At 36.0% G+C, this 12,030-nt stretch overlaps 3 protein-coding genes across 3 annotated transcripts in view; 2 read left to right on the top strand and 1 right to left on the bottom strand.

Moving 5' to 3' along the window:
- The window catches only part of nxn (nucleoredoxin), an 81,487-nt gene extending 79,474 nt beyond the window's left edge, over positions 1-2,013 (top strand). Inside the window, exon 9 of the mRNA XM_079885214.1 lies at positions 1,166-2,013. Coding sequence (XP_079741340.1) covers positions 1,166-1,348 — 183 coding nt within the window. The 3' untranslated portion in view covers positions 1,349-2,013. The remainder of the gene's footprint in view (positions 1-1,165) is intronic.
- A 1,537-nt stretch (positions 2,014-3,550) lies between these two features.
- On the bottom strand, positions 3,551-6,997 carry mrm3a (mitochondrial rRNA methyltransferase 3a). The gene is made up of 4 exons (XM_079885213.1): positions 6,563-6,997; positions 5,646-5,890; positions 5,392-5,559; positions 3,551-4,490 (listed from the first exon to the last, which is right to left on the bottom strand). The coding sequence occupies exons 1-4, from the start codon at positions 6,961-6,963 to the stop codon at positions 3,967-3,969; spliced, it is 1,338 nt and encodes a 445-aa protein (XP_079741339.1). The 5' UTR covers positions 6,964-6,997; the 3' UTR covers positions 3,551-3,966.
- A 594-nt stretch (positions 6,998-7,591) lies between these two features.
- glod4 (glyoxalase domain containing 4) lies at positions 7,592-11,414 on the top strand. The gene is made up of 9 exons (XM_079885537.1): positions 7,592-7,946; positions 8,139-8,188; positions 8,343-8,463; positions 9,242-9,386; positions 9,525-9,661; positions 10,291-10,377; positions 10,457-10,570; positions 10,660-10,746; positions 10,824-11,414. Exons 1-9 carry the CDS (start codon positions 7,767-7,769, stop codon positions 10,887-10,889), a joined length of 987 nt encoding a protein of 328 aa, XP_079741663.1. The 5' UTR covers positions 7,592-7,766; the 3' UTR covers positions 10,890-11,414.
- The last annotated feature ends 616 nt before the right edge of the window (positions 11,415-12,030 follow it).

Raw genomic sequence — 12,030 nt, 5'->3', positions numbered from 1 at the left:
TAATGTCTTCCATATGAAATTACTATGCAGTTCTTTTCCACGCTCATTTGAAAGACCTTTAGAAGGATAAGTATAATCAATTTGTGTTAGACTAGATGGCCTATTGCGTTGTTTGGTGGCACTTTTAACCCTGTAAAGCTTGACATGAGAAAATAATTGTTTTTTTAAAATGGAACGGTTTATTGAACCCTTAGGCAAAATATAAAAGAAAATCTAAAAAAGTCTGTTTTTTGTTGTTGTTATATTTGATGAGGAAGGAAAAACCTCAGTTTTATTCAGAGGCCCAAACTGAGCAAAAAATGCAATTTCATGTAGTTAATGATATTGCATAAATAAATGTTCCTGCCTGGTCTAATATTTAATACTCAATAATCCATTCATAATTTTTTTAATAGAAAAATCATGTTGAAATGCAAGTAAATCTTTGTCGCTTCACTCTAGTAAATGTAGCGATATAAAAGTTATTCTTACATTTAGATTATAGAAATCTAAGTTATTTATATAGTAGTTATAGTTATATATAGTAGTTATATATATAGTAGTTATAATGTTTGGCACATTCTTGCCAAAACCATAGTCCAATTTTTCACATAAAATTTTTCTCTTTAATTCATTAGCCATCCATATAGATGTTTATGTTTGTTTGTTTTTCAGATATTTTGGTGAGCCGCATTTGGTATTAAGGTCAAACCACATCTTGAAGAAAGACATTCAGAAAATAAAATCACTCTGGCTTTGCCTTTGTTACTCCACAAACACACATTTGGGAACCCCCAATGGGAATAATGGGAATGTTTTCCACACACACTGTGTGATTCATCTCTCTGAAGTTTCCTGGGGTTTTAGTGCCTCAGAAACAACGAGGTGGGTGATGCGATGTTTTTGTCCCCCCTCCTGCTATAGCAGAGACCTCCTCTCCATGGGGAGTGAGGAGCTTCAGCTCTGCTCAGCGAAACTCCCCCGTCTGTGCCGTCATGCTGGTTTTGAGAGAGAGAGCGAGCGCTTTATACTGGCCTCAATGCAGTTTTCATGACTCCCTGTGTCTCCTTGGTGGTTGTTTCTCATATACTCAGTTCATTTCTTCACTCTTTGTAGTTGCAGGCTCAATTTAGTTATTTCGCTTTTCACAGACAATGATATTCACATAATTTTCATCTCCCGACAGGACGATATGAGTGATTCCCTGCGGGACTACACCAACCTGCCTGAGGCCGCGCCTCTTCTCACCATCCTGGACATGTCGGCTCGCGCCAAATACGTCAAAGACGTGGAGGAGATCACGCCGGCTGTGGTAGAACAGTTTGTTAGTGACTTTCTAGCTGAGAAGCTCAAACCAGAGCCCATTTGAAGTCCTGGACTGCACTAAACTCCCCTGCGCCGTTACCCGAACCTCCATCTGGCCCTTGACCTCCAGGCGTGCGCTCCCTTCTCTTCCTGTCAGACTGTTCGAACAGAATCGTACTTCGTATTGACATTTTTCTTCTTTTAATACGTGCCCCTCCATCATGAAGCGGCCGCCTCCTCCTGTGGTGCCTTGCATTTACTACAGCGCTGATGGTAAAATGCAGATTTTTACGTTGATTGTCTTTTTGCTGTTACATTTAGAGATTAGACTGAACCCTGCAGCTGCAAGTCCGATTTGCTCTTATCAAGATTTTTAGCAAGTATTTCCTTCTATCCTTGGATATTGTTTCAAGAATCAAGAGCTTAGAATAAATATAGCTTGGTAAGTGTATTATTATTATTATCATCATTTTTCCACAGACACTGCACATTATCCATGGCCATATGTTCTGTACGGCTGTGATTGTCTTCTTATGGGTGCTGATGAATATGCATACATGAACAAGCTGATGTTAATATCCTTGTATAGAAGGCACTATCTATTCTTTGTGTAGCTGCCGCTGTTTATTTTTAATGCAGTTTGCAAGTCTATAGTTGATTCTTATAAGGACTTCGCCCACCTTGTTGATATTTGATGTTGATGAATGACTGATCTGTTGCCATCTCAAACATGACATTTAAGTGGATTTTCTGTGAAGGTCCCCTGTATTAAAGTGGTCTGTGTTTTTTGAAGGCACAATAAACAGCATCTAACTGCAAGATTCCTTATGAAATGTAGCCAATTAAAGCACACAGTCTGTCTGTCTGTCCTTGGTTGTTTTCAATGATGTCATAGCATTAAAACTCACTGTCTAAAACATCTGTGTTCTTTTTATAACTTGGTTTCATGTCAAATGAAACTCCCTTGAATCACTACTGTACATAGCTATCTATGTGATTAAGTTAATTTTACTTTTAGTTCATTGATCACATTAGCTATTGCTTGATTTTATACTGTTGATGGTAATTGACCTTAGTCAGGGTAACGGCATTACACTTTATTTTAATTTTTGACAGGAATGAAAACGAGGCTGTGAGACATGAAACAGTTTTAAAAGTTTTGAGTTGTGAAAGATGTGATCTAGGACCTTTTATTCGGTGTGTGGCATTGTAAATTCTCGAAGTCAATCCCTCACAGCCTCGTTTTTATCTGAATTAAAGGGGTGGTATAATGCCCTTTTCACAAGATGTAAAATTAATCTCTGATGTCCCCAGAGTGTGTATGTGAAGTTTTAGCTCAAAATACCCCACAGATATTTTTATATAGCATGTTAAAATTGTCACTTTTTGAGGGTGAGCAAAAACGCACCATTTTGTGCCTGTCCCTTTAAATGCAAATGAGCTGCTGCTCCCAGCACAGGGGGCGGAGCTTCAACAGATTGTGTCCTTTTACCTCCCACTGAAAATTTCAAAAACTTTTAACCTTTTATGTTCAAACCAGAGTCGGAAAGATGGAGAGACTCGAGAAGAGGTGACAACATGTAGAATGCAACAGGACATTTCTGAATGGTTAGTTGATGAATTTATGTACGTGTAGTTATCTTCTAGTCATTGATTAGCATATTCTGTCATGATAATCTATAAATCGTGTTCCGGGGGCGGGGTTTATGTAAATTTTAGGGTTTGTTATGTCACTAACCCGGGAGGAATATCGTGTAGTCCCTACCAGCCGTTTGTTTTAGTCCTTAAAAAGCAATTTCTTTAAAAGCAAATATCTTCCTTTGCTTTGAACTTTGAGTGTCGTAACTTTGCAGATGTTGTTTATGCTCAAACAGCAACATTACACACTAACTAAAGTTAGAAAAGTGAAATCATAATCAACCACCCCTTTAAATTCAAAATGGCGTCTAACCTGATAAAGGTCTATTATTATTGGTTGATACTGGATATTTGTATTTATGCATTTAGCAGACGCATATCCAAAGTGACTAACATTGCATTCAAGAAAACGATACCTTTATCGTCTCCATATAAACTACAAAAACGTGAATTTGTGAAAATGGTGACGTCATGCATATTACATGTTCAGTCTATAGGCGTGTATTGTTTCTCAAAGTGACATCGCCAACTACTGGCCTGGCATGAATAATACAGCCTTTTTAGTCAGTTTCACTTTTTCCGTTTTTAGCACATCATTGTTGTGTAAACATACCCTTACATTATATTTGCCATCATTGAACTGATTTAATAATAATAATTTACTAATGTAATCTTCACATTTTGTACACTGAACATCTTATTGTACACTATAATGTTGTAATGCCTAAATTTACTAGTAATATTTAAAATGATCGAATTAATTTTAGTGTTTTGTCTATAATTAATTTAGACAAAATAGTATAGGATTGTAATATCAATACTGGCAAGAATTCTAACCTCTAATATTTTCTCTTCAAAATAACCTAGCTTAATTAAACATGGAATGCAATGAGGTTATGTGACAATGTAGAATACTAGCCTGCTACTGTTTGAAATATTTATTGGTGATATTGTTTGACATAGCCTACTTAAAGTGTGCAGCACATAGAACTGGACATTACTGGCAAAATATCTTTGTTTTAAACATCACAAGAAAAACAATCATTACAACATTTTAGATCTTGCTCTTCTGCGTGTTTTGTCAGACACCTTCAGAAGCTGCCGTCTGCCTTCAAACAGCAGTATACTAGCAGCCATAGCAGAGTTCAGGCTCTCCACTCCTGGAGCCATGGGAACAAAGATCCTTCTACCCTCCGTTTCCTCGGCCAATCCAAGAGCCTCCAAACTCAGTTCACACGTCTCTCCACCAATCACCAGAGCCGTGCTCTTCTGAGCCCAACTCTCATGGTACACCTGAGGCTTCACACACGCCAGTGAAAGTTCATCAGAATCTTCATCAGAGTCACTTTCACTGGATTTATCCAAAGTAACATTTTGTATTTGTCCTGAAACTGGAGCAGATGCAGGGTCTTTTGTAAAAATGCTACAGTTATCCGCTATATGGACAATCACGTCCTTTGGTAAGTGCTCAGAAATGTCATCCCAGTCCAAATTAGGAAAAACCGGAAGGCGGAAATGAGCTCCCATTGCTGCGCGTAGAACCTTGGGCTCCCAGGCATCAACACAACCTGGAAAAATACAAAGAAACAGCCAGTGCATAGTGTTTAACACATTTGGGTCATTTCATTCAGATTTCTTACATTTAAAAAAAACAAAAAAAGCTTAGTTTTTAGTATGGGAACCACCAAACTTTGAAAATGTGTGAAGACTACCAAAATACATAATTTCATTTTTTTAACTATTTGAAAATAAATATAACTTTTTTTATGTTTCGAGTCAATTTTGACCCGGATATCAAGTGTGACCCACACATTATATAATGCAGTTTTTCGGCCCTTTTTGTACATCTATGAGTTTGGACAGAATTTAGTTGGTAAACATAATATTACATGCAAAAACACACTATAAACATCCAACAAATGTAAGTAACATAACAAATAAACTATATTAAATAAACTATATTTATTTAGCATCAAAAGCCAAATAGTCCAAATTTGAAAAAGTAAGCCATCATTAATTAGAAAGTTTATTCAGAAAACTATCTATAGTATATTTAAGTTGTTTGTTAGGAAATATTCATACATTCAGATTGTTTTTGAGCCGTCATAAGCTCACATTAATTTAATCCATTGATTTAAATAGATAATTGGTCATTATCATAATATATGTTCTTATAAATTTCATAAAATTATATTTAAGTAAAGAATTATCATAAATATTGCTAAAAATGTTTTTTCTTGATTCACGTTTTGCTATATTTCAAGCATTATATCAAAGAACTTCTACTTTTTGTTTATAAAAAAAATTGGTAAGTGTAGTAATAACATGGTAAAAAGCTATTCTATTTCATAAGCTTACATTTGACCGGGTCAAAACTGACCTGGATTGCAAAAATAAGCAGCAGATTTTTATGCGTCATAAGATCCCCTTTTCAACAAAAATCGTTTTCCATTTAAAGCTATAACATACCTTTGGTTAGGAGAACACGGTCACAACCAGCAGCTGCTGCACAGCGTAAAATAGTGCCTAGGTTTCCAGCGTCACGAACATTGTCACATATCAGGAACAAAGGCACAGACTGGTGACGTATGTCTTTTGGAAATGCCAGACGGGAGGCATCGGGTTTTGAGAATATAGCTGTGATTTGACAGAAACAGTGTGATTTGAGTTGTGTTATAAACATTTAGAAGTAAACTGGGTTCATAAGAGATTCGGCAACGGACCTATAACACCCTGAGGAGTGACCAGGTCAGACCAGGTCTTCATGTCTTCATATTTGACCTTGATGAGCTTGACCTGCTGTAGTTTATCTAGAGGAAGCTCCTGCAGTCTCTCCACCGTGCTGAAGAAGAGCGTCTGAGGAGACGCTCCAGCAGACAGAGCGTCACAGATCAGACGCCTGCCCTCCAGCAGCACCTTACCTTCCTTTTCCCGAAAACTTCTGGAGCGGGCCACACTGGACACCTTCCTGAGGGGACAACGACATAATTGTTTTATGACAACTTTTTCTTTGAAATAAAGTAGTGCAAACACCATCTTCTAATTCATGCGTTTACCTAATATCTATACTAATGTTTATCATTTTAAGTCATTCACCCGTGAGGAGAAAAGAAGCTGTGAATGGCATGATACTTAAAGTTTGACGAAACTTTTCAACGAACAAGAACATAGACAATGGATCATAATGTCAAAACCTCTGGGTAATAAACGGTTGTTAAAAAAAAAAAAAACCTATTTATGTCCATCTGCTCTGTTTTACACACAAATACAGGATACATCTTTTCAATGTTCTTCCCAGCGCAGCTTTAAAGTGACATCCAAAAATGACAATTCTGCCATCATTTACTCATCCTCAAGTTGTTTTTTCTTCTGAACACAAAGGAAGATATTTGAATAATGTTGGTTGAGCAGTTGATGGGCCCCAATGACTTTCATAGAATTCTTTTTTTCTTTTTGTATTTTCATTTTTGGGTGAACTATGCCTTTAACAGAGCTCCACAATCTGGTGCTCCTCTTTTAAATACAGCAAATGTGTATATAGGCAGATATCTTGCCATTCAACACTCAAATGATGTATTTTGCAAGAATGCAGACGATATGATGTTGGTAACAGTCATTTTCCAGTAATATTTGTACTCACGCGAGTCTGTTATCTCCAGGAGGGGCCTTTTCGTAGCGCAGCCCCCCAAGCCTGTCCATAATGTGAGGAGACTCTTCTGCACATTCAGACACGTGATGGCCACTCCACTTCTTGTTGCCAGCTCTCTCTGAGACTCTCTCTTTGCGGTATTTATTATCACTGTCAGAGAGGTTTTTGCCTTTTAGTTTGGACATCTTTTGATTCATTTTATCAGCTGTTTCCTTAGACTTAATAAATGTCTCTCGTTCACCATTGGGATACAAGACCGCCACGGGTCTCCGTCGGAGGGCTCGGACATATCGCCTCGAATTCACCAAGATTTGGTTATGCCCTCTAAATAATAAACTATGTTCCCCGAAAATAACACATCCACGACTCACGTTATACATGAGCGCTGCCATGTTTGTTGACCGCGACCTGCGTCACTGGGAATGAATGAACTACCGATGTCCGATTCGTGACCGAATCGTTCTATTGAGTCGGCTCTTTCCCAAGAGTTGGATGAATTGGTTCACTAAACCGGTGTCGTAAGAAATCGGGTCTCCCAACAACTGTCAGTTAGTTATGTCAAGTAAACACAGGATTACATCTAAAATATCGATATAATTACTTACTATATGGTGCATAATAAAACAAATTAGACATGGTGTAATGTATTTCAATTTATAAAATGTCAATCCATAATATTTGGACATTGAATGAGGGACAGACTGAATCAGTGGATTCAGGTGGAAACTGAGGGTTTGAGAGATGGGAACAGATACTTAATGAACAAATAGAAATCAAATAAAATTTAACTTTTTATGACAGATTTAGCAAAACACTTACGAAACAATTAAAATGTAATACAATTCAATGTCTGTTTGAGTTGAATCAGAGCTACAACACACTGACATGGACAGATGAAATTGCAATACACAACAGTTAAATCACAGTAAACAGCAATATCTGAACCGATTCTTTGAACATAACTCTTCAAATGAACCGATTCTTGTGATTGATTCAGTTTTCACATCACTAGAATGGACTGTACCAAAGAATGATATAAGAATTGACCAATAAATATGTTGTAAACATTCTATTTAACATGTTGTGGTGCTTTTTTGCATTATATATATAAAAAATTACGTAATGTGCCCATATATATGATGGCATTACAAATCCACGTAGAAATTAAACAAATTAGTTTGGTTTAGTCTGTGGCATGTTGACAGCAGAGCAATCGATCGCAAGGTGTGTGCATCGATACAGTGTTTGTGATCGTCGCGTTTACAGTGGGATACTTTCAAGAGTGATGGCACTTAGAAGAGCACTGCATTTTGTTTTTAAAGTAGGAGACAGGACCAGAACAGCCACTTTTTACAGGGATGTCTTAGGAATGAAGGTAGAAGAGCTAGCTGTCAACTGACCTTATTGTAATATTCCAGTTCTGTATTCTAAATTCATTGCGGACTTTGCCTCCTAATAATGGTGATAAGACAGTTAATGATGTTATTACCAAATGCAGTTTTGACACGTCTGTGTTCAGTCTCGAATTACAGATTTACAAACAATAACTAATGACTTTAATCTACAGATTCTGCGTCATGAAGAATTTGAGGAGGGCTGCAAAGCAACCTGCAATGGGTTAGTCATAATATATATATACATATATATATTATATATATATATATATATATTTTTTGTATCTTACTAGCTTAACTACTACTTAACCTGTAACTACTTGTATAACCTGAATGAATGGCACAATCGAAACACAGATCTGTTCTTGTGTTGTCAGTCCATATGATGGGAAATGGAGTAAAACCATGGTAGGCTTTGGACCAGAAGATGACCACTTTGTGGCAGAGTTGACCTATAACTATGGAGTGGGTGAATATCGCCTTGGCAATGACTTCCTGGTAAACTCCTTATACATTTACATTCAAACCACACATACAGTAGGATATAAATATCTGAGACCTTTGAGAGAAAAAATCAAATAAATTAATAATACTATCTGTCTGTCTGGCTGGCTGTCTGGCTGTGTGTGTTCAAAAGTTGTGTACACATTTTTTCAGGATTCTTTGATGAATAGAAAGTTTAAAATAACAGCATTTATCTGAAATATAAATCTTTTGTAACATTATAAATGCCTTTACTGTCACTTTTGTATTAAGTATTCATTTCTTTCAAATATATATATATATATATTTTACTGACCCCAAACTTTTGAACAGTAGTGTATGTTACAAAAGCTTTCTATTTCAGGTAAATACTGTTCTTTTGAACTTTCTATTCAAAGAATCCTAAAAAAAAAATAATAATAATAATGTGTACATGGCTGTTTTCAACATTGATAATAATAATAAATGTTTCTTGAGCACAAAATCAGCATATTAGAATGATTTCAGAAGGATCATGTGAAACTGAAGACTGGAGTAATGATGCTGAAAATTCAGCTTTGTATCACAAAAATACATTTTAATTTTGAGAATATATTCATGATAAAATATGACATGATCATCATAATTTACAATTCAGCTTTTAACTTGAATTGACATAATAAAATTGTCAATAATTGGTATCAGAATTAAATTAAAGCATTTTCACTAGCAGTTTCGGACTTTAGGTTCACACCGTATATTTTCTGTGAAATGGGATCCTGATCTTTCCTCTATCTGTGCTCTTCAATATTAGGGTCTCACTCTCCAGTCTAGTCAGGCTGTGAGTAATGCGAAGAGGTTAAACTGGCCTCTCACAAAAGTTGGAGACTCTATCTACATGACTGAAGCTCCGGGAGGATACCGCTTCTTTCTTATAGACAAGGAACAGCCAAACTGTGGTGGGTACTTGCGTGTTATAATAGGGATGTGAAAACTTCCTTCATGAATTGTGGAAGCAGATATATGAAGTAACTGTAGTAGTTAATTGTGCCATTATATACTGACTCCTAACTGATTGTTTCTTTTCTTGGTAATAGATCCTGTCCAGAAGGTCTCCCTGGCAGTCTCTGATCTGCAGCGTTCTATTCATTATTGGTCTGCCCTGCTGGGAATGAAAGTTATTGAGAAAAATGAGGACAAAAAGATTGCCTTAATGGGATTTTCAGATAATCAGGTTTAGCTGAAAATAATCAATTTATTGTATTTTTGGCAGTAATTAAATTATGAGGACATGCCATTCACCAAGACCTCGTGAACAGTCTTGAGTTTGGTTATCCTCTTTTTTATAAAACTTCTATCAGGCCCTTATGGCAGGAAATTAATTTATACGAATGCATACACGCACTACCGTTCAAAAGCAAATTCATGAAAGAAATGAGTACTTTCATTCAACAAGGATCAAAAAGTTTATACTGTTAGCAAATATTTTTAATTTCGAATAATGTTATTTTATTTTATATTCATCAAAGAATCCTGAAAAACCACAAAAATAATGTTTTCAACATTGATAATACTAAGATGTTTCATGAGCAGTAAGTCAGCATATTAGAATGATTTCTGAAGGATCATGTGACACTTAAGATGATGCTGAAAATTCAGCTTTGCATCACAGAAATAAATTACATTTTAAAATATATTCAAATAAAAAAGTTATTTTAAATTGTAATAATATTTCACAATATTACTGTTTTTACTGTATTTTTGACCATACACATGCAGCCCTATTGAGCACAAGAAACTTTTTTTTCTTAAAACATTTAAAAATGTGTCTGTGTCTTGAAATCAACTCTTGTGCTTTTGTAGTGTAAGCTGGAGTTACAGGACATTGGAGGCGATGTGGAACATGCAACTGCTTTTGGAAGGATCGCATTCGCTTGCCCTCGGGATCAGGTCAGATTATTTACTCATAACCAACATCCACATCAGATTTTACTTCTTGTAATTTTAAGGAAATGTCTTTGTTTGGCAGTTACCAGACATTGAGGCCATAGTGAAAAAAGAAAAGCACAAAATCCTCACGCCGCTTGTGAGTCTGGATACACCTGGAAAAGCCACCGTGGAAGTCGTCATTCTTGCAGATCCTGTGAGAATTTATTGTGTAATGTTATTGAGACTGAATGTTGAGTGTTTGCAAAAGTATGCTTGGCTGACTCAGATCTCTACATGATGTAGGATGGTCATGAGATCTGCTTTGTGGGTGATGAGGCATTCAGGCAGCTTTCTGCAATGGACCCTAAGGGAAATGAGTTACTGGATAAGGTAATTTAGAGTATAAAATAAATCCTGTGATCCACTTACAAGCCACATTCATGTTTTCTGTTTGGTTTCTTTCACAGGCCATGGCTGCAGATAAGAGTGACGAGTGGTTTGCCAAACGCAACAAGCAGAAGGCTTCAGCATAAAGACTGTCTGACGTCATTGACACTGTGTGAAAAGATCCAGGGTGTGCAGTCAACCAGATTATTGTTATTATACATTACAAGGGTTTACTAATGATAATCCAGGTTTCTTTTATGAAAATAATGCAAATTCTATCAAGAACACTTTACAATCCCTAAAACTTCAATAGGACACACACTTTTGGACATGATGAAAAATATGTGTATTTCTGTTAATCCTCATGATTATGTAGTTATTCTCTTAAAAGTGTATATTTTTGATAAATAAAGAGGATAATCAGCAAGTGTAATGTTACAAATATTCAGTGGCTATTAAAATAAACATTTCCTTTGGTGCCATACCAAATTAATTGCAATTATTGTTTACAATGACAAATGCATAGAAACATTAATGGTACATTGACAAGACAAAGCTTTCCGTTTCATTCCACTGACCAGCAGAGATCAGTATTGTAATACTTCTACATCATATGATGTAAATCATATAAATAAATGTAAAATATTCAACACTTCCAAGTTTTGTTTATTAAAAACAAGCAGTGTTGTAATAATTACAGCAGAAGTACCAGAGAAAACGTAGCCAAACCGGGTCAAGAAGTTTAGGTGAGTTTGAAGCGGTGCATGACATCAAAGTACAGCGAGAGCATAAGGAGCCGCCAGCTCACTAAGTCGTGTATAATGTCTGCCTTTGTATGTGTTTATAATATTATTTTTTTCTTATTTTTTTCTCTTAATGTTTTTGTTTGTGAAACTTTACATGAAGAGCCGATGTAATTTAATTCCTGTAGAGGTTCTATCGGTCTTGTCTTTTCTGTTTTTATTGTTTGATGCTTTATAGCCTACAAAAAAAAAAAAAAAACCCTGTTCAAATACTAACAACAAACTGCTTCAGTCTAACACACCTGTTGAGAACCCATGGTGCAGCTCACCTGTGGTCAGGTGACACCCTCTGGATAAGGATGACAGTCAGCTGACTGTCCAACGTGTAAAACTGACAATTTGCACACTTTTATTTATATAATAGTTAAAAGACAAGAATTTAAGTATTGCGTACTTATAAAGATGGTAAGACTTATCAAACGTTTGTGGCTCTTTAGTAAAAAATAACTTTTTATTATTTTCTGTGCTCTTCTCGTGGGCTTTT

The sequence above is a fragment of the Squalius cephalus genome (genome assembly GCF_949319135.1).
Source record: "Squalius cephalus genome assembly, chromosome: 11".
Taxonomy (NCBI): domain Eukaryota; kingdom Metazoa; phylum Chordata; class Actinopteri; order Cypriniformes; family Leuciscidae; genus Squalius; species Squalius cephalus.
Note: the sequence above shows the minus strand (reverse complement) of the source record. Positions and strands in the feature narration are given on the sequence as shown.